Source organism: Lissotriton vulgaris, chromosome 1_1, assembly GCF_964263255.1.
Source record: "Lissotriton vulgaris chromosome 1_1, aLisVul1.2, whole genome shotgun sequence".
NCBI lineage: Eukaryota > Metazoa > Chordata > Amphibia > Caudata > Salamandridae > Lissotriton > Lissotriton vulgaris.
This window is the reverse complement of record NC_141685.1, coordinates 2,133,799,943-2,133,826,198: the sequence shown is the minus strand read 5'-3', so window position 1 is coordinate 2,133,826,198 and position 26,256 is coordinate 2,133,799,943. Positions and strand designations below refer to the sequence as shown.

The following is a 26,256-nucleotide window of genomic DNA, read 5'->3' as shown; positions in this document are numbered from 1 at the left end:
TTAAAGAACCCTGCAAGGGGCTGTTACACATTCCCCACAGCTGCATTACATACTGCCCCCCTGTTTATTAGCCCTAACACATTACTCCCTCATAGAAAGAAATGACAATTGCACAACACTTGTCTTTATTTATTTTTTATTTCATTTATTTTCCTTTTCATGACTGATATCATTTTACATCAGAGACCTTAAAATATTTATTTATTTTTCCATTTCATAAATGGCGTCATTTTACACCAGAGACTTTAAAGTTAGGCTGCTCAAAATATTGCAATGGTACACTATCAGTCTAGGCTTACTGCAGCACCCTCCACCATGTTACAAAGCCTTGCCCTGGCTGATTTACACACTTTCAAATGTTCATCAGCCCCCACACATTACTCCCACTTAGAAAGAAACCACAATTGCCCAACACATGTCTTTATTTTATGTTTTATTTTATTTTCATAACTGCTGTCATTTTCCATTAGAGACTTTTTAAAATTAGGCGACAAAATTACTGGCCCAGCAAACCAAAGGTCTAACTTCCCGCCTCTTCTGCAGCCAATGGATTTCCAGCCCTTGGATGGCTATGGCTGCGCCCTTACACCCCAGGCCACCATTCAGGAACTCCCTAGGCATCAGCCACGCCTCCTAGGGGCTGGCCTACCTCCATAAAAACCAAGCAACACTATAGGGTTCCGATTCCACAGATGGACCTCGCAGCGGCTCAAGCAACACCAGCCTGCAGTCTCAACTACCCGCTGAACATGCCCAGACATGTCTAGGCATGCCCGGACATGTGCCGGCTTGCCCAACAAACATGGCGCACACAGGTAAGTCTCTGCTCCTCCATCCCATAACCCTAAACACCCCTAGTAGGCCCCACTGGCTACTTTCCAGCTAGCCCTAGGCAACCCACACCTCCACTCTGCACTCCGACTCCCCTACTCATCCATTAATTCCTGTGTTCAGGGTACTCACACACTACACCTGCCCCACTTCCTGGGCTGCCCTTCAGGGGCAATTCTCAGCGGCTGGCTTCCGGCCCCAGACTTCCGGCCCCGGACTTCTGGCTCTGGACTTCCGACCCACACTTCCGGGGAGGGACTTCCGGACCCGGACGTCCGGGGGCGAGACTTCCCGGGCGGGACTTCCGGCTCTTACGTCACTTCCGGGGGGCGTTCCCACCTGTCAAAAAATGAATGGTGATGGAAGGTATCATTTCTATACTACTTACATGCATACATGGATCCATAGAAGCGAAAGCCAGGTATAACTTGCAGGTGCATGTTGTGGCAGGAAACCATGTGTATGCCCTCCAGATGGCTATGGAACATAAAGAGCTGTTAATAACAAATACATTGGCGATAAGACCCTCTTCTGTGGGTAGCATCCATTCTTCATCTTGGAACTGCCATGCTGACAAATAATGCTTTTATGACCAGCTAAAGATATCAACAGGCACACTGCTGGTTAATAGGAAGCATTTGCCATCCACATATGTTTCAATAGATGTAATCAATATTACAGAAATTACTGAACTTAACGTCTACATCGAGGTCAGCATGCATCTCTTTGGGTGCAGTCACTGCACTTTAAAAACTATAGCACTTTACAATCATTCATGTTCTGTGCAGAGGGGGCCCAAGAGAAGCTATCCTCTTTAGACTGTAGGATGGGGAGACAAATGGAGAGACTCCCCAACTTTAAATAAAGTATGGCAGATCAGGCTAGGATCTCACCGAGGCCCATATGCACAGTGCATCCATGAGCGTAAGGAACATTTAGTTTTTCTTCTGCACAAACAATGTGAAAGTTTGTTTCTGAAAAAAGAAATATCAAACAGGCTGTACAAAACATTGCAGTTCCGGGGTCAATTAATTGACCCCGGGCCAAACATGAAAGGTTCAGCCAGAACTGGCGTTTTTCTAACCCGGTTAGCCAACTGTAATTAAATACCTGTGTGTGTATACATACATACGACGAGAAATCCGAAATTGCAAGCAGAATATTGCGAAATGTTGTTGGGATAAAAGCCAGGGCTGGCTGAATGTCTCGCTTTACAAGGGTCGCGTGGCTTCGGTGCCCCTGTGACACTCCCCTTTTTCTAGCTCCCCAAACTAACCTTTTCAATCCGCCAACATTGTACTGGTCAAACTTGCCACTAAACTGCACAGTACTCGTATAAGGCCTAATCCAGAAAACGGTGCCATAAAGGTAATAAAAAATGAAGATTTACAAGCCCCTTGCGCCCCTTTTGCCGCCGTTGTGTCACTTTTGTGTCGCAGCGGCATCGCAAAAGAAGCGCAATAGTGCGCGGTACTTACAACGTGAAGCATCTGGGAGATGTGTCACGTTGTAAAGCCCTGCCTCAGAAGGAGGCGTTCCTGTGCAGAGGGGGGGTGTTTAGGCACTGGAACGCCTCCTAAAAGTGTCTGAGTGAAATCTACAAGATTTCACTCAGTCACTTTAGGGCCCATGCTGCGTCAAAACCCTGCGCCTGCTTGAAGCTGGCGTAAGGATTGATGCAGAATTAACAAGATAGGGCCCCCCAGAACCTTGCTGGAGCTGCGTCGCGCTTGCGACGCAACTCCAGCAATGCACCTATTTTACGGCACAGATGCGTCACGCATCAGTGCCATTTTTGCCCATTGGTGCGCTGCATTGTAAATGCGGCACATCAATGGTGGCGGAGGCATGGCGCACAATAAGTAGCGCACCCCTGCTGATAAGCAGCCATGCGCCACTTATTGTAAATCTGCCCCGAACAGTAAAATAAGAGTGTAGTCTGCTGACACTATAAGGGATTTAAAAGCTGACCTTTACAAGGGTCAAAACATGTTTTGAATAGTTGTATTTTCCCCTTGAAATTATATTTGCTGAGACAACATTATAAATGTTTTCAGGCTTCTCAACATAGCAGAGGAACCGTTCAGTCTGAGTAAAAACGCCAAGCGGCTCTTTAGCCGACTGGACTTGCACCCCCGGAGTTAGGGGCACATACATATGACTAAAATGAAACTTCAAATACCATGATGCAGAGTGGCGTTGAATAACAAGCATCTGCAATATAATATGTCTCACATTTACTCGAGTTTAAGCTATTAGAATTGTAAATGACAATGCCTTTTATTTCTGTTTTAAAAACGAAAACAAAAATAGGCATTGTTATTTGCAATGTCAATAGCTCAAATTCGCGTAAATGCGAGATCTATTGCATTGCAAATGCTTGTTCTCCTTGACATGATTGCGTTCCATTGGTGTTTAGGCTGCTGGTTGTTCCCATTGACTGTCACTGGTATGGTTAAGCGTGTTTTCTTCTCTTTCCTTCTCCTTAGAAATGTTAGGTGGTTTTGTTGGTTTCTAACAACGTGATAAAAGATATGAGTAAAAAAAAAACACAAGAAATTACGGGGCATATTATCAAGGGATTTATCTCTGCTTTTTTGGCTTTAAAAGCCAAGAAAGCGGAGATAAAATTATCTCCCTATAAGCAACAGGGTGCTAACACGCAAATTTGCATGTTAGTACCCTTTTTCACTACGCTTCCCCCTGTTAGAGACCACGGTTAGCGCTGCTTTATTTACACCTGGTATTTTCCGGACTTAGCCATGATATCCTATGGAAGGTGGATATCATGGCTAAGTTTGTGAGCCCCTATCATCAAGCTAACACCAAACTTCGAAAGATTATCGTTGGTTTTCCAGTGATAATCTCTCATTTGGCAGTTAGCGTGAGGATATTTATCACTTCTGAGATAAACGTTGCGCAAGTTATCTTAGCGAAAATTTCCGGCGATGCTTAGCGATAAAAAAATCATTGCAAAGCCGAGTTAGAGATAAATATCCCTACTCGTAGGTAATATGCCCCAAGGTTATTCAAAATACGCGTTTTAACCCATTCAAGTGGTTATAAAATGTGTAGGGCTTGTATGTGTCATTAACTCAGGGCCTTATTACCTTTGAGTGGCGGAAATTCTATTACATAAATGGAAAAAGCAATTCACACGGACGCTGTATGCAAATTGAGAGATTAGAAAACGGACCCAGAGGCGGAGTGGATGCCAGTTTCCTTTTACAAGTGAATAAAGGACGAGGATTTATCCACCTTTTAAGAAGGAATCCCTACATAATTATGAAGTAGGAACTGCATTTAAACAAAAAGATTTAACAACAGTATATTCTTCGTGAGTGTGGATGAACAAGTAAACTCTCATCATGCGGGCATTTTAGTGTGCATATCTTTGATAGAACGTTGAGACTAATTTATGAATCCAAATGGTATCAATGACAACGATTTTTAAAAGAGAGAAACAAGTCGGGTCTTGATAAAGGAGGTCTATATCTGGTTAGTACCACCAAAACGCATCAACGCATCCAATAAACTAAATCTGATGGTCGTGCTGGCATGCTTTATGGAAATTTCACATTAATCAGATGCCTGTTATGATTATTCATACCGATTAGCTAAATAACAAAAAATAAGTGTATTTATTTATTTTTATTTATTTAATGGTTTTATAAAGCGCGTAGTAACTCAGAGAGCATCCCAGCGCTAACCTGCTTCTCCAGGGGTTTCGGCCTTCTAGCGAGATTCTGTATTGTCGTATGTGCATTATCTCTATTTCTCGCCTCTATTTTCCTTTTCAAAATGAATGAATTCATAGTGTTCTCATATTGTGAATATAGTATAAATGTTGAAAATAATTATCTGATGATTTGTTTTCCGTATATTACAATGGGAATGCCGTTGATCATGTTATAGGATTTTGTTGTAATTTTATGATGATTTTTAGCATTGCGAAGTAACAGTGTGGGCCACATCAGTTTTAATAAATACAGAATATTTTGATATTAAGTATTTGCTTGTTCTGTGGCACTATAATTGTAAGTGGGGTTTAGTTGAAAATATGAAATGGGACTGAAAGAAATTGCATGACTGGTAGTGTTTGGTCAAGTTTGAAACCATAGGGAGCATTCACTGGGTGTTACAGAAATTCTTTTACTGTACAAAATGTTGCGGGCAGTCTGGTCAACTATTGTCATGCACATTTAGAATTGTATGCCGAATTACGACTGTTTTAGTGAAATATCAAGACCCATAACTATGTTAAAAACAGGCCCTTCTGCATTACATTGCCCCTGCAGTGTTATCAGCAACACAAATAATTTGACTTGCATCACAAAACATAAGCAAGGGCCACAATGAGTGCTTCTCTGAGCCATGTATATAGTCCAACCTGATGTAAGAGCAGGTTTTGTGCATATTTGGGAGTTACATATTCACGTTTGCTTTTTGTAGCCCTCTGTCAACACCAACAAAAAAGAGGAAGCGTTCTGACTTGGAAGACACACCGGATTGGCAACTATGGGCCAACAGCTCCAGAGGAGGTAAGGAAGCTGAGATGGAACATTTCCAATTGTTATTATGCACATTAAAAAAAAATGATTATCTCAAATGGTAAACGTACACTTTTCTGCAATCTCTTTCTCTCGTGTGCGCTAGTTTAGTCAGTGCTCTGAAATGGCTGGGTCATACCTGTTTTAAGTCTGTTTGTATTTGATCTGATTGTTCAATCCTTAATCAGCCATGAGCAGACCACTCAGTTGTAGTAAACGTCAATCTTTTCTCTCTTTATGTTTGATAATTTCCCCATGAGACGTATTTATCCCTCCTAAATCATCTTCTTTTCCTAACTGCCTCTCGGCTCAGACTTAACTGGTAGAGTTAAAGTTACTTTCTTCTTCTCTGCTCTCACAAATTCACTGATCACTTTCCCTTTCAGGCCTCTCGGTTATTATGTTTATTGTGTCACCTTTCCTACTTCATCCTCTTCCTTTATCTTTCCTAACTGAAGTTGTCTGGGACAGTTTTGAGCAGTGTAAAAAGAAAAAGAAATTATAATAACAAGACATTATTATAGCCTTATAACCCGCCATAGCGGGCTATACCGGCTATTAAAGGCCTGCTCCACTGTTACAAGGGAGTGGGACTTTAATATCCGGTATAGCCCAGCTACGAAGGGCTATAAGGCTATTAGAACATTTTACCACTAGAAGGCAGAATGTTCTAACAAATAAAACAAAGACTTCTCAGAGCCCGAGGGGGTTTAAATCCCGGGTCAGGGCGGGTGGGGCTGAAAAAAGGGAGCAGTAGTTCTCACTCCCTTAGTGCGCATGAATGTGTGGCCGCCCTCCAGGGCCTGCCAAACATTCACGCGCACTTAGCATGTTCTCCATCTGGCTATGTTGCACAGCCCAATGGAGAACATTTCATCCTGCATTTATCCTACCATATCGAAAAAAACAGTTAGTAAGCCTCTACTCAAGAAAACCCCTTTGGTCCCTTCCAAAGTAACCAGTTACAGACCAATAGCATGCATTCCCTATCCATCTAAGATCATTGAGAAAATCATGAACATTCAACTATACGAATATATAGACTCTAACAACTATCTAGATGCCTCCCAATTTGGCTTCAGGAAGGGACACGGGACGGAAACAGCATTAATAAAAGCCTCAGACGAGATACGAATGATCCTTGACAAAGGCGGCGCCGCGGTGCTCATACTACTCGACCTGTCCGCGGCTTTCGATACGGTCGATCATTCCATTCTGATCGACCGTGTCGGAAAAGCTGGAATATCATCTGATGCTCTCTCACTCCTGGCGTCCTTCCTGACAGACCGAGAGCAATCAGTCTCCATGGGCACATTCTCTTCTGACTCCTTTACACTACCTTGTGGAGTCCCCCAGGGATCCTCGCTAAGCCTAACACTTTTTAACATTTATGTGACGGACCTAGCGAGGATCATTAAAGCCCATCATCTAGCAGTTACTTCGTACGCAGACGATACACAGCTTGTCCTGGCTATCAACAACAATGGAATGGAGGTTGCCAACAACTTCCAAAAAGGAATGATTGCCATATGTAGTTGGATGCACTCAAATTGTCTGAAACTCAACTCGGATAAAACCGAGGTGATGGTGTTTGGGAAACTTACCCTTGCATGGTCCTCTATATGGTGGCCGCAAGATCTTGGCCCCCCACCCAATCCTGTCACCAAGGTCAGAAATCTTGGTGTTATCTTTGATAACAAACTCTCATTTAATTTACAAGCCAACTCTATAGTTTCGGCCTCTTTATTCATACTTAAAATGATCAAAAAAATCCAGCCCTACCTCCCACTAAATACCATAAAAACCCTGATTTCTACCTTACTAATGTCCTGGTTCGACTACTGCAATGCACTCATGCTTAACGCCCAAGAACAAGTAGTCAACAAACTTCAGCTGGTCCAAAACGCGGCCGCACGACTCGTCACAGGTATACCAAAATTCAAGCCAATATCCAATACCATCCGTAATCTCCATTGGTTGCTGATCAGACAACGCATTAAATTCAAGGCCCTCTGCATTGCCTTCAAGAGCATTCATGAAAAATCACCAGCCTTTCTTAAAGATGCCCTCCATCCCTATCGACCTTCACGCAATCTTAGATCTGCTGATGCTAATCTCCTGGAAGTAATTAAAACTAAAAAAGCAACCTGGGGAGATAGATCTTTTGCAGTAGCTACGGCTAAATTATGGAACACCATGCCAAAACATCTAAAAAATGCTCCAACATTACTATCCTTCAGGAAGCAGTTGAAGACGTGGTTGTTCAACTATTAATCCCCTGACTCCCGGGCCCAACCTTTAATTTCTGTCTACCAAAGCACCAAGACACCCTTGGGTAATCGTGCGCTCAACAAATTGCATAAATAAATAAAATAAATAACATGCCTGGGCACTGCATGAGCAGCCAAAAAGGCTGCTCAGACCAATCACGCAGCGTCGTGATTAGCTGGTAGAGTCTGCTTCCGGTGCTGCCAGAGCAGAGAAGTAGACATAGGAGAGGCGTTCGCCGGCAGCTGCGGGCAAAGGGCAAGTAAGTTCATGTAATTGTTTTTTTATCCATTCCTCCCCCCGCCCACCACACCCACTCTGAGGCAGCCGCTGCTGCAGTTTTCCTCTATTCATATGACTATCTCGTTTAAACAGACACACTAAAAGAACATTTATCGAATGTTAAATCGAATGTTAAATAATTTAAATGAACACATATTTTCCCATGTCAAATTTCACAGTATTTCAAAGGTATTCGATTTACAAATTCAATACTTCATGACCGTTTTTGTATTCTCCTGCCACGGAATAGTTTGTGCCTGCTGAGAGCAGGTAGTGACTAGTCACAAAATTAAAACTGCCAACATTTGTCTGCTTGTACTCTGCTCGTGCAGAGTGCAAACATCAAGAGTTTCAGACAGTGGTCCCAGGGGCACTGCAGGTGCTCCCTGATGTCACATTCATAACGTGCCATTGTGGTTCCCAATACTTTAAGTCCCATGATTTGAAATGCAGGCACATTCATTCTAAAGTCATATGCTAGGATGAGGCCTGCTGTCTCATGCATCCCATTATTCATTTTATTTTTATGAGCTGGAGTGTGTTATGACTCTTTGCAGAAAGGACTTTTGTGTTATGAGGGATTTGAGCAATGCTTGTGCTGCAAATGGAGATGGTGGATCCATCCCAATGCAAAAACTGATCTACATCCACTTGGATGAATAACAGCTCGCTCAAAGTTATTGATGATAAGACCGAGGTTATGGTGTTTTGCAAGAACCCACAGCTTTGGGGTCCACAACTTTGGCCGAAGTCCCTGTGGCCCCTTCCAGAACTGTCCCCGTAAGTAAAAGACATGGGCTTTTGGTTGGTTGAAAACCTTTCCATTAAACCTCAGGTGGTCAAGGTGCACTCAACTTGCTTTGCTGTGCTGAAGTGGGCGAGAAAGATTATTTGGGTGAATCCCCACTTGGCAGAAAGAGCAGTGATTCAAGCTCTAATACTCTTACGAGTAGAAGATGGCAATATTCTGTATTTAGGAAATGACAAGGCCTCCATCGTTGTTTACAGGTAGTGCAGAATGCTGCTGCTAGACTCTTGTACCGGATCCTGACAAAAGGCTTCCGCTGCGCACCTCCTTCGCGAGCGTCATTGGCTCTCTGTTGAAAAGCATATACAATATAAAGCTTTGTGTTTCATGTATAAGGCCAGAGCTGGAATCAGCTGGATTGGATGATTGGCTTCTTTTTTCTTAGGACAATCAAGCAGTCCAGCGAGTATGCAATTGCCCCAATAGTCATGGTTTTCCTCCTGACTCCAGAGAAGGTCTGACTGGTTCCTGCTCAACAGCTGCATTTCATAGGAGCTCAGTCAATACTCTACAGGGCAAGGTTTTTCTCCTGGAAGCTCGACAACAAGGGCTAATTACTCACCTCTCTCTTCTCCTGGCCGACCGCCAGGCCACAGTGAGGGAGTAACTTTGTGTTAAAGGATACATGGCAGCATCCCTGTTGTTAGTACCATGGGCTCACCTTCAGCTGTACCTCCTTGTGTCTCATCTCTTCTCTTTGTGGGATCCAAATTTGTAGGATTATGATGCAATGGGTCCAGTGACTCCAGCTGTTTCTCACAAACTGTAGTGGTGTTTGGAGGTTCAGAACTTGAGCAAGGGGGCTCTCCTCTCTCCCCCAATTGCTCAGCTGATTGTGACAGATGCCAGCAGCTGCAGTTGGGGAGCAACCCTAGGATGATCTTGTGCTTAGGCTCTGTGGCCCATGATAGAGGCCGGTCAATCGTCCGATTGGGAGTGATCTGACAGCAATCTTTAGAGCTGGGGTGCTCGAGGTTGAGTCAGTTGGCCTCTCTGGCAGAGGAGATTGGGTCATGGGCAGAGGTGAGTCTGATGTCTTTGAAGGTGATCTATCTTCCGGGTAGGGTGAATGGACTTACCAAGTGTTTCAGTCAGATATTTCCCTCCTCGATTTTCCTGTATCTCTCTCATCAGATATTCCGGGAGACAATGGATTAATTCAGAACTCCATGGCAGGACCTGTTCATATTTCACAAGAATGCACTTCTCCCGAATGTTTGCTCTCATTGCCTGGAATGTGGATGAAATGAACTTTCTTTAGTCTCAGGGTCTTCTCTTTGCCTTTCCCCCCATTGTCCTTGATCAGCAGGTTTCTTGCCAAAATTTAGAAGGAGAGGGTTGAAGTGTTGCTGATGGTGCCAAGTTGGAAAAGGCGGCGTTGATTTCCACTTCTTCAACTGTTCATTCACCCTCCCAGGTTCTTTCCTCTGTATCTGTCTCCTCTACATTTCCCAACCCTCTCAGCGGGATCTCTTTGTCGTCTGCCTCCGGGGTTTGGGAGATTGAAAGAAGGAGATTGGAATTGTTAGGAAGTTCTCCTGAGATTGCTCTTTCTATACAGAATTCACTGAAAACCAGTACTCTGAAAGTCTATGAACTTCTTTGGGGTAATTTCTATAAGTAATGTTCCTCCATAGCATTTTGGAATTTCTCAGAGATTGATTTCTCCTAGGATTATCCATGTCAAGCCAATGGGATTCTAGGCTATTAGAGGGTCTTCTGTTTCTCAGTGTGAACCTCTAGACTTCTACAGAGTTGTAATTTGTGGAGAGCAGTGGTTCACATGCCTATTCCTCCTTGGGATCTTCCCTTGTTTCTTTCCTTACTTCAGGGTCCTCCCCTTGAGTCCCTTCCTACGGTACCTCTACAATTTCTAATGTTGGAGAATGTTTCCTCATGGCTATTTCCTCAAGTCATAGACTGAAGAAAATAGAGGCTCTTCTGTATCACAAACCAATTCTGAATATTTTTGTTGTTCTATGCCTAGATCCTTTTTCTCTTTCAAATATTTCTTTCTTCTTTCCATCTTTCTCAAGACACTGTGTTACCTTCATTTTCCCTCTCCTTCCTCAGAACATGAGTTCTGTAGCATACCCTGGATCTGGTCAGAACCTTGACTATTTATTTGGATAGAACATTTTCTCTTCGTAAAGTGGACTTTCTCTTCATTTCTTTTGGGTTGGGCAATGGAGGTCCATCTCCTACAGTGCCCACCTCGAGTAGATGGGTGAAGACAGTTATTATTTTGCCCTTTCAGAATGCAGGTGTTCTCCTACATTTAGTGATCCAATAGCGCACCACTAACGTGATTTCCTCCTCATGGGATTTTTTTCAAGGTGGCTTTACAAGATATTTTCAACAGCCTATATTCTGTGGTCCTTTCAGCAGTTAGTTAACAAGTATTCACTTTGTATATTCTCAATAAACCACTTGCAGTATTTCCTGGGTACTGCCATCACTTTCCTTCTCTTTATATAAGCTTTGGTATAGGCTCATCGTGTTAGGACTGTGGCGAAGGAGGCAGACGAGGAAGGTAATGACCTGATTACTAACCGATAATCTTCATTACTCCGAGTCACAGTCCTGCCTTCCCTGCCTGCCCTCGCTGTTGAGTGAAAATTGATGCCTTTTTTTATTTTTTGCTTTCTTTTTCTTTTGATCTGACTTGTCATTTACAGGTACTCTTATGGGTAAGCTCCACCCTTATAGTTAGATGATAGTGCTCTTCCGGTGCACTTGGAAGCGGAGGCTTAAAATTTATTTTATGTATATGGGTGAATATGAGCTAAAGTAAGCTCATCATTACAGGACTATGGCGAGGAAGACTATGACTCTGAGTAATGATGATTACAATAAGTAACTGATTAATTTGTTGCCATTTCCACCCATGTCTATGATGCCTAAGAAAATGATTCACCTCTTAAGTGCAATTTTAACACTCAAATACAGCTAGTGAATGATGCCCAGGCAACCTTCTGGAAGGGCCTTCCACTGCACAGCAACACAAGTCGCTGCATTTTTAGTAACGTTTGATCTGTTGGAGCTAGAAGCAAAATGAAAATTGTGCATTAGATGATCACATTTGTGGTAATGTGGCAACCCCATAATTATGTGAAAAACACTGCAGCTGCAGAATTTCATAATTACTGTGGGCCTGCAAATAAGTAGGTGTACTATACATATAATTTTAGTAAAATCAAAAGGGCTGTTTATCATTATTATTCACATTCATTATTTAAACATAAAAAACTAGAGACATTTCAATAATTTGTATGTTATTAATAACAGGACATTCATAATTGAAAACCAGTGCTATGCAACCACATGCTTTTATAAAATTAGCATGTAGACAAAGCAGAAACGCATCCTTTATGGTTTTGGTTCTGTAATGTTCTCGGCCTGTCTCACTGGATGAAAGGTGTTGATGCACGCCATGCTCAGTAGTGTTTACCACACTGAAATGAGCAGCTTACGGTCTGGCTCTCTTACTCCAGCATATCTTTTTAGGTCTAGTATTAGAGACGCCATAAATATGCCCCTTTCAAATACTGATTCGGTATGTATTCGCAAGCGCAAATTGTGGCTTAGTAAAGTGTTACCAACTCTCAATTTGGGTTTTGTGAATCAAAACAATTCATTTTGCGGTCACAAAGACTCGGATTTTCTGATTTGAGGCCTTTGTGAACCTAAATAACATTGCTTTGTACATGAGTGCCCAAGCTCTTCCCAGCGCCAATCTTGGCAAACAATGTCATATAAAAGACACAAATATTTCAACCCTGGAAATATTATTACCGTGTGAGAGGAGGAGTGGAGAGGGTGTGGGGCTGTGAGCCCATCCCTACTTTTCCTGACATGGTGGATGTATTAGTGGGAGTAAGGCAATGGCCCAGCAGAGCTTCAGGAGACAATCCTACCCTCCCCACCTACAAGGCTTTCAACACTGCTGATTATTTCCAGTGGAGGCTGAGAAACCAAGAATGGTCCTCGGGAACTCAGAGCTTCCGTGGAAGAGCTGGTCACCCACTCTGTATAGTGGTTTCTAGCACGCTTTAGGCTCAACATGTGATACTGACTCTTCTCTAGGAGACAGTGTGAATACAGTTGATATTGTGTTACATATGATGTCGCTCTGTGGGTTGCTAGTCCTGTTTTGTCAGTCAAACAAAACTTTATTTGATTTGTTAAAACCTTAAAAGTACATTTTCCACATTCCGTGATAAGAGAAAGGACAGCAGCAAAGCATGAGAATATTCAACAAAGAGAAAGAACAGCAGCATAACATGATACTATTAAAACCACAATTACACCTCAAGATACATGTAGTTTAACTTCTCTTGTTCCTTTTAAAACGGAGTATTATAACATTTATTTGTTAAAATCGCTAAATTTTGCCTATACATAACTTCTTTAGAATGCAGTTTTTACTACTGTTATTCCTTGGTATTTCTACCTTTATTCAAGGGTAAGGGCTGCACTATACATGTTCTTCTGCGCATTTGAGGAACAATTTAACTTTATTCATATATTTCCCCAACGCACAGACTATGTCTAAATTCTCCATTTCCACCAAAAGAGTAGCAGCTTGCATTCTGTGCGTAATCTTATATTTTTTTTAAATCGGACATAAAAACTCCTTAGATCTCGTACAATCTAATAAAATATGTAAAATATCGCAGGTGGTTCCTAAAGTGCAAGTGCATTTCCCTTTACATCCTATCATTAGGTTTCGAACCCCGTTATTCGCATAACTTGGGTTTATGCCAATTCGCATTTTCAAGACTTCTCGCCTCAGACTATGGCTGGGTAGCCGATCCACGTAGGGGAAGTGTTGGCTGCTCTCCCAAGCCACTTTCATGTGTGCTGCTGAGGTCTTTTGAGCAAGGTAGTCCCGATCATAACTACGGGACATATTGACCCCTGGAATCTTTAATTCTTTTTTCCCAAATAATATGGGGTCTTGCGGCAAGCATACCTTCAAATCTAACACCCCATAAGCCTTGCTTATTGAGGCTCACACCTCTTTTGCCCAGGGAAGCTGACTAATGGTAATTTCCTCCTTAGCCCATTGGGAGATTTTAGCGATTTCCCCTACTCCCAACCGCTGCCAGAAGCGTACAAGGCTCATACAAGCTGTTATAGCCCAGGAGGTTATTCCCAGCTCCAGTCGTGCTGCCTGCACCATAGAGGATTTTGGCAGAGCGAATAAGCTTTTTAATATATTTCCCTCCTCTCTATCCCAGGTGGACTTGCCACTGAGATAAATACCCTCGGCTCCATACAAAAATTGTGGGGGGACCATTGCTTGATAGGCTTTTAAGACCGGCCTATCTGACCTTTCACCATAGGTATTATTAAATCTTTTTAGGCCTTTGACCGACGCCAATGCCCTTATTTTTAATGCTTGCCGGTGTGTGTGCCATTTCAAGTTACCTGAGAACCACATTCCCAAATATCTGTAGTTGGTCACCCTCTCAAGCAAAATTGTGCCAAGATACCACAAGAACTTCACTTTCCTTCTCCCAAAACATACAATTTTAGTCTTATCCATATTTACCACTAATTTTTTAATCGTACAATATTCTTTAAACCTATTTAGTTTTCTCTGGAGGCCTATCTCCGTTTGATCCATAATTACTAGGTCATCAGCATAAAGGAGGCACGATATGTGCTTTCCTCCCAATTTCGGGTTCGCCCCTCTGACATCTCTTAATACTTGGGGTAGGTCAGCTAAAAACAGGGCGAACAGCAGGGGGGCTAGGACGCACCCCTGCCTTAAGCCGTTCCCAATAGGAATTCTCCCGGTCAGTCCTCCATCCGTGTCCAATATTATCTGTGCCCAATTTTCTGTATGTAATGCTTGGATAAGGACCAGCAGGTCATCCTGTAGTTCATACCCTACTAGTGTTGACCACAGCTGTTCCCTGTCCACAAGATCAAAGGCTGCATGAAAGTCAACGAAACAGCAGAATAAATTACCCCTCTGATCAATTGACTTCCGTGCGATGGACCACAGAGCAAAACAATGGTCAATCGTTGAGTGGCCTTCTTTGAACCCCCCCTGCTCTGAGGGTATTATCTGCTAGTCCTGTTGTTTTGTAAATATTCCTTATACAAAATCAATTAACATAAATTTAGTTGTGCATTGTGCAATAAGCACTTACAATGTCAATATGCCTAGTATTAAAGCTTACATTAAATATATTTTTATTTCCTAAATCACCCCTTCATTGTGTTTAGCAATTAGGTTATCACTTGTTGATACTCTTCTTAGAAAAAACAAGATCAAATCCGTCTTTAGCAGTGCGGTGGAATCTCTGCAGTTCTATAAGCATGAGAGATGCTGAAGCCAGAAATTGCATGGTTTCTTCAGATGAACACAGGGAGAATGCTGGTATCATATGTGTGGCTGTCTCAGGGCATGGAGGAATGATGGTTGGATGGGGAATTGGAACTCTTCTTCAGTTGGTGATGAGGTTTTGTCTGATAAAGCATTGAGCCCGCTAGGAGCCCAGTTCCACGAATAACTTTCGAATGAGTTTTCCTCTTCCAATTCTCATCTAAAGATGTAACCTCAACAAGATGGCAGAGAATTATTTCTTGTTTTGGCATCATCATTAGTTTTAGGTAACCATTCTCAGGAATATTGAAGTAGTTTAATATTGGCAATAAGTGCTTCATTTCATTGCCCAGGCTGGATGCCTCTGATTTGGTGATTCAGCGCATCCAACCATCCTGATTTCTTCTCTTCAGTTTACCATCCCTTTTTTTAAACATTGGTCCCTCTCCATAGTTTTTATTTCCCAAATTTCAGATTTTTCATCAGAAAAAAGGCAGATTGCTATTTGGTTTCTGTTTCTCCTCCCACCATGACTACTGTTTTGGTAACCTCAGTACTTCAGACCACGACTCCTCTACATCTTGCACTTGACATCGACAAAGAATAAATAATTAAGTGTACCTCTGGGTGTGAATGTAGTTTTGGTTTCCAGGCTTTTTGCATAATTCCAAATGATTAATCAGCCAGTATGCTTTCTCTTATCTTCTCAGCTTCCAGTGTCACATGCGACTGTGCAGTGGAATTTCATAAACGTGAAAGGCCATGAATAGAGGGATCAACTTCCTCCATGTCATTACTGACACTGCTTCTAGCCCCACATTTTTGTGTGATACTGTAATGCATTCTGGGTGTTGTAGTCTTGTTTTGCTTCCATTGAACTAATTAGACTAACATGCTCGAAATCAATTATTTGTAGGTGATAAGGTCAGGACGGGAGACAGTGCCTGTAATAACCCAGAATGAGGAGGCCTTCCTGCCCTAAGTAAAGCCTTTACCAATGACATATAACTTTCTGCTAAGTGTAATGTCCTGGGATGGAGTGCCATATAAAATCATAACTGTAGGTTTATACACTTTCAAGACCATAAGTACTGAGCTCCACAACTTAACCTAGTCAAATATCCCTGATCCACATGTTACAGGTGCAGCCAGTGCTTTACAAAGTTTTGAACAAACTAAAAAATATAGTATAACGGTACTTCTTTTTTTAGTAACCACCACATTAGTTTCACATGTATTTAATTTAAGACTAATCACTTAATATAATTTTTCATTGTATTCATCAGACACTGTCATTAGATAGGATTTCTAAAAAGTGAAAAGATGTTGGCTGCATAGTGCTGGACACTGATGGACAACAAGCCTACTTTTAAGAGATAGAAATGGGACCTGTTATGCTCTTGTTGCAGATGTGATATTTAAGGGTTGACGGAAATTGAAGTTAGAACGCACCCTTGTTTTTCAACCTTACTTGGCCCAGGTTTCCGAATTCAGGTTCATAGGTGAGAACAGTGATCTCTACTCATTTCTGCATTCCATTCCACAACAATTGTCGAATACAATCAACTTGATAAATGCTGTGCTTCGATATAAAAAGCAACAGAGAAGACTTACAGATAAGTTCAACATTGCCTATCGTATTAAAATAGCCAGCGTTCAAATACTATCAATAATATTTTCAGCTTAATTTTTGTTGTTACAGTTTTATATAACTGGAACTCGAGCCAAAGTTATTGGAGTGCTTTATATCAGCACCAGTTGCATTACACAAGGACACATTCATTATTGATTTATTTTTTACGCATGGGGAGGTTAAGTGATTTACCCAGAATGACAGAATGTTGAGCCAATGCCCACACTCAAACCTGGTTCTTCAGTTCCAATGACGGCAGAACTGGGCATTAGGTCACATTCTCCAGTTTTTCGAAAGAGAGACTGATTTTCTGAAATTCAGTATTTTTTCTTATCCATTTCTTTAGTTTGGACGAAATGTTTCACTTCAAAATCTAAAAGCAAAATAAATGTATACCTAATTGAGCTATGTTATGTAAAACATGGATTTGGGAAGGCTGTGTTTTCATTCTTCCAATATGATTTGTTACACCCATCAGCCGTAGAGTGAGATTCCCCTAAAATGTTTGCCTTCCTCGTCCATTTTTGCTGGCATCGGGACTCTGCACACTTTACCCCTACTATCCAGTGCTAGATAAACATTTTGACAGGCCCTACACATTCATTTTTAGTATGTATAAGTCACCCCTAGGGTATGCCCTGGACAGCCAAGCATTCAATACTGTAAAGGATGCAGTGTATTTGAATTGCAGGATATATACTTTTAGGTTTTTATATGTCCTGGTAGTTAAAAACTCCTAAATTCATGTTTTACTACTGCAATGGCTACCTGACCTATAGGATAACATTTGACTTACTGTATTGCATTTAATAAGCTGCAATTTCCAAATGGGAGTATGTATCCAGTTCATGTTTGGTGTCTTTGGAATTTTAATGATAAATCCTAATTTATGGTGTAGTCAGATTTGAGAATGACAATTTTGAAAATGCCACTTTTAGCAAGGTGGCATTTTCCTGCCTTAGCCATTTAATGTCTGTAGCATGTCTCTAGGTCACACGACTGGGTGTAGCTGGCAGTGGGCTTTGTGTTTTCTTCCTACACAGCCACACACAATAGAGAACTTAGATGTGCTTGGATGGGCCACCACTGGCAGGATGTGAGGGTGGAGGTGGAGCTGAGCACAACGCTACCTACACTTGAATAGACTGTATCTTGCCACAACTGAAAGGGCGGTTTACCCCCTGGTGTTAGTCTGGAGCCAGGGCTGGGAAGGCAGGATGACTTCAAAGGGGAACTGCTGGTAGCTTCTCCCCTCCATCTCAAAGGCACAACTGGGTATAAATACTGGACCTCAGACATCAATGCTTCAGTACACTTATGGGCCTGTGGATACTAAGCCAGAAAGAAGTGATATGCTGGTGAAAGGACTGTCAAACTACTGGACTACTGTTCTGGAGGACTGCTGCCCTACTGCCACCTGCCTTTTTGCCTGGGTGAGAAGGACTGGACCTGCATTTATTGAACCCGGGACCACTGTAGTGTAGTTCCTATATTCCCAATAGGCTCTGCTCTTTGGAATAATATATCCTATAGAATTGACGTAGGACTTAGGTAGACTGGGTCTCTATCGAATATATTAGACTTAATTGTGAGTGCCAGCTAGCTCAGAGGTCACTAGAAACTTTCTCGAATACACAAGAAGGGATTCGTTTCTGACAACTGCATAAACATGACAACTTTGTTTCCCCAAGAATAAAAACTGATCTTCAGAGTCGTGGAAATAATAGATAGATATTTTACCCCAGTCAATCGTGCATGCTTCGTTTCATCAGAGGTGCAGAGAAATAGAGAGACGGGTGTTTTCAATAAAAGGGTTTTATTGAACAGTCTTCTTTCTCAAGCAAGTAAAGTGAACTGCCACAATCGTAATACTGGTTGTAAAGTATAATGGGTACAGTAAGAAGAGTATTATAAAAAAATACTGTAAAAGCATTGTATGGTTTCTATACCATAGATAAATACATACATAAATAACAAAGCTAAAAGTACTCAACTGGTGCTACTAAAATACATATACCCCAATGTACCTAACCTAAGTCTAGTACGAGGAAAGAAGTAAGTGAGGTGTAGCATATGTTTAGTTTTCTTTGCCGAGAATCTAACCAAGATTTCTCTTAGGGTCTAATCAGCTCCGTACCTTAGTTTTAGAATGAAGGAGGTCTGGTATCTCTCTCTCGGGACTCGATTTCCCAACACCCCGCGAGGGGAGCTTGGAAACACTGGAGCTGGATTTTCATCGAGAGAAAGGACAGCTTCTCGATCAGTGCGTCAGCTGGAGGGTTGGCTTCCTTCGGCACTTGCTGTAGCGAGCTGTATCTGGCTAGTAGATATTCGAGCTGCTCCGAACCACCGTGTGTTTGCTAGAGCAGTTATTTGTAACTTGAAGGTGCCTAGTTTGACGTAAAGTCGGACATAATACCCTCATCAAAGAACCCTAAGGGAATGGTAGTTCTTTGACAACTCCATGATTTCTAGGACAAATCAATGTTCAAACAAGGGGATGTCCCTGACTACAGAAGCAGAGTTTTCCAAGAAATCGTTGTGGCTTTTTGGGACAAGTGGAAGTAGCCATGCCTGTATTTGGACTGGATGGGTTATGTCTAAATATGGGTATGATTTCTATGCCTTTATAAGAGCAATGTGAATTATACCTATATATGGGCATGAATCAGTAAATTACGCTACACAACACCCACTCCACTTTATTATGTTCGATATTACTAAATTCTAAGCATTTTTTAAACATATCTAAAGCATGATGTGAAAAAATCTGTCCCAAAATACATAGAATGCATTCGAAATGGTTGTACATGAAAGATGAGCCTTTGTGCTGTACGCATTTAAAAATAAATATTTTCATTCGAAGCATGTAGTGTGAAATAGGAAAAATGCTTATCAGACTGAGTCATGAAATAACATTTATGAAATGGCTCTTAAATACAGAAGAAAGGTCGAGACCATTCCATGACAGAATATATAAACTGTTTAGGTTGTGGACAAGGTCAAATATTGTCATTTGGAAGTGTTTCAAAGAATTCTTTTTCTCTAAGAATAGTTCTACTTTAAGCAGATTACTTTGTGTAAAAAAAAAATCAATTTTGGAAAAAGTCAAATTGCAGAAAAATAGAGTTCTTAAAGTTGGAAGTTTTGTTTTGAAAAGTGAAGGTCGAATACAGAGTCCCATAGAACGCTGTGTGATAACTTCAAAAGTAATTCTCGTTGTTAGGAGAAAACATCAAATCTTCTAAGCTGGCAAAGAAATCGTCTACCACAGTAGGTGAAAGTTGGGCCACTTCATTAAGTAAACCGATAGCACAAAAATGTCAAGCATCGCCACCAGCGTTAGCCGCATTAGCAATGTTTGTCAGAGATGGAGATGGTACCTGTGTGCCTGCCTATCCACGTACCTCACCATCAGCAGATTGCCTCTGTGAGATTTCAATGAATGCCGTCATCAGGATTGGTAGCCGCTGGGGGCAACACGATGCATGGGCCGTAACTGAACCAAGCAAGGTATCAACATACGTTGGCAGGGCTGATGGAAGTGTTAGACAGATGTCCAACACGCATTCTTCTCCACATAGAAGGCATCCGTAGGACAGGTAAGATGCAATCTTGCCAGATTGGTCGGAATGATAGGAACCACATGGTATTCAGATCTCTTAAACGAGCCAGGCCCAGAATCTGTATCATGCGCTCACAACACTTTATTGCCAGAAGATTGTTCTCTATGGTAATCTGGGTGTCACTGCTGACCGGACGTGCCACATTGGAGCGAAAGGAACAAGAATAGTAATCCTGCTACGAGTCCCAAAATGAGAGGCAGGTCGCCGGACACAGAGTGCACGAAGTTTGGAAAAATGCTGAGGACTGCTTCAAAGGGTGCTAACATTCCCGAAAAAACTGTCTTAAATGCATGTACAATACCGCTGGTATCAGACATGTTTAAGATACGACCTAACATTTCTACGAAATGTACGGGGCAGTTTGTGGATAAAAGGGCATGTATCTCTGCAGAGAACCTTGCAACTTGTAGTTCATACGTCTCTATGGACGAGGTCAGTGGCACAGTTTTTTGTAAAAGAATGGCTTTCATTCTGCTTAAAGTATCAATTCGAATAGAAGAGATGTTCAGTGAAGGCCATAACAGCGACTCCCCATCTGTCTTAGCTTTAGGAAACAATACTTGCATACAACAAGTGACCCTGGCTGATACAGTTACGAGATAGGCTATTCCTGGCAACATGCCACAACAGCTGTGATAATTCAACATTATATAGCTCCCGTTAGAAAGCTGCCTAAAAATTGGATCTATCACTGCTGCTGGAGAACCTTGCAGGTGGCAGGATAAGTTGGTCGAAGAACCATCATAGGCTCCATGTAAATTAATACCCTGACATAAAAGTGTACCGCTTAGTGTGCTTTTACATTGTGTACCACTAAGAAACACTTCTTTTCCCCCACTCCAACATCTGTGTGTGTATGGTAATTCCCAGGTTGACTTTATGTATTCCTTACCCAACCTTTCATACACGGTAACTGGTATATGTTTCAAACAGTATTGAAAATTGTGACAGGCAGAGTGATTATCCCGTGTATTTGCCATTCTGTTGCAGGTTTTTCTGAAACAGTTAATGGTAATCTTTCCAGTTTTTCAATGCTTAGCACCGTATAGTCTGCTTTTCTTTGTGCCAAAGTGATTTGTTTATCTGTAAGGTTAAATACAGAAACCAATGACGTGGTGTTGATTAGAAGCCATGGCACATATCCAGAACTTGTGTAACGTCTAGCCTAAAAGCATTATAGAACGTAATTGTGACTGTCCAAGCTGGAGCATTAGCAAGTCTTGTTCCATTATGTCTATGGTAGAGGATACTATGCTGTCCAAAGAATAAATTCTGGATGACAGGATCGTTAACCCATTGTCAACTACAGAGAGTGCTTTCTCTAAATTAATACAATCATTTTCTGGTATTCTTTCTGCAGTCTCTGCCTGTGTCACTTTCCAAGCTTCATAACAATGGCATATATACCTGCGTATATGAAACGTTTATGACGTCGTTTCGCAGGACCTTGTAAGAAGTCCCTTAAATCAACGACATATTTAAGTAAAGATAAGTGTTGTTTAACCTCTGTAAGTGTAGATTTTTGTAGCTACTCAAGGCACAATATTCCTACACTGTATGTTGTTACTATCCCTGGATGTTGTTTCTGGACATATCTTGGCTCTGCCTAGTTATTGTAAACCCTTGTGTCTTGTTCAGGAATCTATCTTGACAGTTATTCGTGTCTGTGGGCCAGATTAACCATTTTTTCCAATCAGGATCAGCTCTGTTTTTAAGTAAAATAGTTTTTACGTCGACCCCTCCCTCTGAAGTGTTTTTACTATCAGGTGTTGGTGTAGGTATGGACAGTTTGTTCAAATCTTTTATCTTGGCCAGGCCAAGGCAGGATGTGTGTTGCACAGTGTCGTTCAAAAACATTATTTGTTCAGGGATAATGCAGGCTCTAAATAAAGCTTCTATTCCCTGCACTTTTTGAGCCCCAGACAGTTTTTGTTTCTATGTTGTCACTCCAAAAGTCGAAACCAAATGAGGACAGATGGGCATGAAAGGCTGCTGAGTAAATTTGCTTTGTATTTGTTAACATACTTTTCATTCCTGTCTTGTTAACATTTTTAAAGTAAAACGTTTCCGGATTTGTGGTATTAAAACCTGAGAAGTATTGACATTTATTATAGAATGTTTTTGAGCTACCCTTTGGTGACGTTGGGCAATGTTCCCATTGATTGAAAGTATACATATTTCTAGAGTTTGCAGATTTGTGCAAGTAATGATGGCCATAATGATTATAACAATACATTTGTGCATAATCTGATGAACCTTCGAAGTATTCATGCTTTGTAAATTTAGTAGACATCTCTAAGTCTGACATCATATTATTAACAGTCTCAAAGTCCCAATCATCAGAAAATGTGCTGGGTGAAACAAAGTCACTCAAGGAAACCTTGAATTGATGTGGAATCTTCAACAGCTCTGCAGTGTCAAAGATGTGATTATCAGTTCTGTCCCATGCTATAGCCCCAGGTATAGGAATGGCTGTGATGTTCACTGATGTCAAGTCTCTTTGTTCACGATGGGATGATTTGTGTGGCTTCAGGAGAAAGTTGATGTTCTTACTTGCTGTGTCCATTTTGCTATATCTTCCATCTATCAGCATCCCCAAAGTTAATACCAGGATTAGCCAAAGTAGGAGAAAAAGTATGCCTAGCACAATGCAGAATTCAACCCATGGTGAAACTAGCTACGTTTTTTCAAGTTGCTGAAAAAGTTCTGTTAGTTGATCCTTAAAAGTTTTATTTGCTGGCGTCATTTCAGGCTCACTGGGATCCTCAGAAAACATATCAAAGTTAATGAAATAGCCAGAGGCAGTTCTGTCAATTGTTGGAATTGCATCAGGATTTTTTGAAATCACTGGGGCTACCGGATCCTTTGTCATATTAGTGTAGTCAGATGCTACATCATTATAGACAGGAGTGTCTAGACTAACTGTTATTTGGGTCTCAAGAGGCACAAGTTCCATAGCTTTATTGCTTAGTCCTTTGTTTTGTGCTGCAGAGTCTTCAAATGTTATCATTCTCTCAGTCTGAACCTCTTGGATAGAAGCAAGATTTGGTCATCTGCTACATCTTTGGAGTCCACTGGGCCTACTACTTATTATCGGCCACATGATGTGGTTTGACCAGGTCGATAGATTCAAACCTGTTCTCTTTTCTTCCAGCAAGGGGCGACAGTAACACTGTTCTTGATCCGTGGATTGCTAGCACAGGTACTGGTTTTCTGTGAGAAGGCCCAAATTCCTTTTTATCCGCGATCTTTCCTCTGACTAGATCCCCAATCTTTGGAATCCTGACAGGCCTTGCTGGGACAGGTGGTTCTCCTTCAGTGGTCATTGGCTTCTGTATTGTGTTGCTTTGACTTCTCCTTTTCTCGTTTAAGTCCTGCAAAACAGCCAAACGGTCTTTGATATCAAAGGGTTTTTGTTCTACGACTGAAGTGTGACGATCAAGGTCCTGGACAAGCATTCTAGTACCAAAGAGGATTTCATATGGAGTGATTCCACCCAGAGAATTTCTTGGTAGATTATTTAAACTACGTTGGACACTTATTAGATGTTTGACCCACCCGTCACCTGAGCCTAATACCCTAGCGGTTATAGATTGCTTTATGTCCTGGTTTTTTCTTTCCACTACAGAATTTCCCTCAGGATGGAATGGACTCGAATACCGCAATGCAACGCCCAGATTGGCCATGGCCTCTTTGTAAGCTTACACAGGACCCTGGTCAGAATGTAGGGTGCTGACTGCGTATGTGCCGATAAAGACTCACAAAGCTTTTATAACAGTTCGGGCGTCAGCCGAGCGCTGAGGCCACATCCAAATGAATCTTGAGCATGAATCCACTGCGACCATGATATATTTATAGTTACCATCCCTCTGTAAGAGACCACAGTGGTCCAGGTAAACACATGCCAATGGTTTATCTGAAATTAACAGCGGGGTCTGCGCTGGGCGTTTCACTGTTGAAACCTTCATTTTCTGGCAGATTTCACATTCCAAAACATAGTTTCTGGTCTGTTTCCTCATGCGCGGCCACCAGTATCTTTGTTTTAATAATGACACTGTGGCGGAAACACCTGCGTGTGCAGAGGAAAGCCCTTCATGTGCTGCTAAAATTAGTCCTAATCTGTGTTCCATGTTTGGAATTACTCTATACCCCACTCCAGGGATTTGAGCAAAAGGAACATTATTTGCATCAGTTATATATGAGTACTTGAGGGGAAAGCCTTTTGGTAACGGTTTACCGCTGTCTTTGTTGGAAGCGGCGACAGCCTGCATTATTTCGCTGTCTTTTTTTGTTTTCGAATGAGTGATTGCAGCTACGGAAGCCGTTTGCACAGCTGCCTTCGCGACTTCGTCTGCCAATGAATTCCCTGCAACATGAACGCAATCACGCTGATGACTCAGTGTATGGATCACGTTAGTCTTTTGTAGTTCTTTCTGTAATTGAACTACTTGTTCCCAAAGCAACTTATGCTTGATTGTGCCACCTTTTGCATCTTTTAAACCGCTTTAAACTCAGTTCTGCAAGTATTCATAGTAAGATTGAACGCAGTAATACGAATCGCACACTATGAGTGTGGGAAATTCGCAATCGGTATTTTCAAGCGTCATCTTGAAAGCCTGTAGTTTTGCTCGCTGAGCTGTACAGTCTCCGAGAGATTGTGTTTTTGTGACCATAGGTCGGAATTTACCATCGCGCCAGCGACCTTTAACAATCGCGCACGCAGCACTATAAGCTTGTTAGCCCCCAATTGCAGGCTGTGCTGATCCGTCTGTATAAATTATACATTCGTACTGTTCCAGAGGTAGAAGATCAGTTGGCAGAGGACATTCTTGTTCGTATTGTAGAAATTCTTGAGTTTTCAAGTAGGGGTCAAAAACATATTCAACGTCTAGTGCAGCAAGAGATTGTATCCATCTTGGATGTAAAGCCTTTGTATTCGGAATGCTTGTTTTTGTCACTGCTTCTAAGGCAGGTACAGGAGTAACGACCATTATGCGTTTACCCTGTGCGAGAGCTCTCTCTTTTGCTACTGCAGTTTGAACCGCTGTCAGAATTTTTTTCTGTTGAAGTGAATTTCATTTCAGCTTGTGTATACAAGTGTGATTTGTAAGCAATTGGTACTTTTTCACCTTCATTAAAGGTTAAGTACGTAAATCCGCATCTTCCTGGGATTATTCTAATTACAAGGTTGCGAACGTTTACGCGTGTCTGTAAATGTGATGTTGCTAACATGTCTGTTTGCACTGAACACAAAATTTCTATGTGTTTTTGAGTCCAATTAGTTGATTTAAAATCAGGTTTGATTAATTCGTAGAGAGGTTTAACCCTTTCTGCGTAGTTTAGAATGTATGTTCTTCCAAAATTCAGTAAACCTAGAATTGACTGTAAGTTTTTCAGCATTTTTGGAGGTTGGAGCAGCGCAAACTTTTCCAAAAAGTTGGCTGCCAGGCTTTTGCCTTCACTTGATAACTCATATCCTAGTAAAAGGATGTTGAGGTGGGCAATTCTTGATTTCTTAAAGTTGAATTTGTACCCTTCAGAGGCGAATCCAAATATAATGGTATTCACTCTGTTCAAGTGCCTGTCCAAATCATCGTCTGTTAGATAGATGTCATCGACATAACATAATGCCTCATCATCATACGTTTGTAGTAACTGTTACTCTGGCTGAAAATAACCCCGGACTATTCTTGAATCCCTGGGGGAGACGACAAAAGTGATGCTGTGTCCCCATAATTGAGAAAGCGGGCAAGTTCCTGCTTTCAGGTGCAATGTTTTGACAGAAGAAACCGTTAGAAATATCTAATGTTGTTTTATATTTTTTATGCACAATGTTATTCATAATTTTGAACTGCAAAGGTTTTGCAACAAGAATGTAAATGTCTGTAGTCCAAAACTAGACGAAATGTATTGTCTGG

At 41.6% G+C, this 26,256-nt stretch overlaps 1 protein-coding gene across 1 annotated transcript in view; it reads left to right on the top strand.

Annotated features, from left to right (window-relative positions):
* MYRFL (myelin regulatory factor like) overlaps positions 1-26,256 on the top strand; it is a 1,005,707-nt gene that overhangs the window by 388,930 nt on the left and 590,521 nt on the right. Inside the window, exon 5 of the mRNA XM_086921958.1 lies at positions 5,284-5,372. Within this exon, the coding sequence (XP_086778084.1) occupies positions 5,284-5,372 (89 nt within the window). The remainder of the gene's footprint in view (positions 1-5,283; positions 5,373-26,256) is intronic.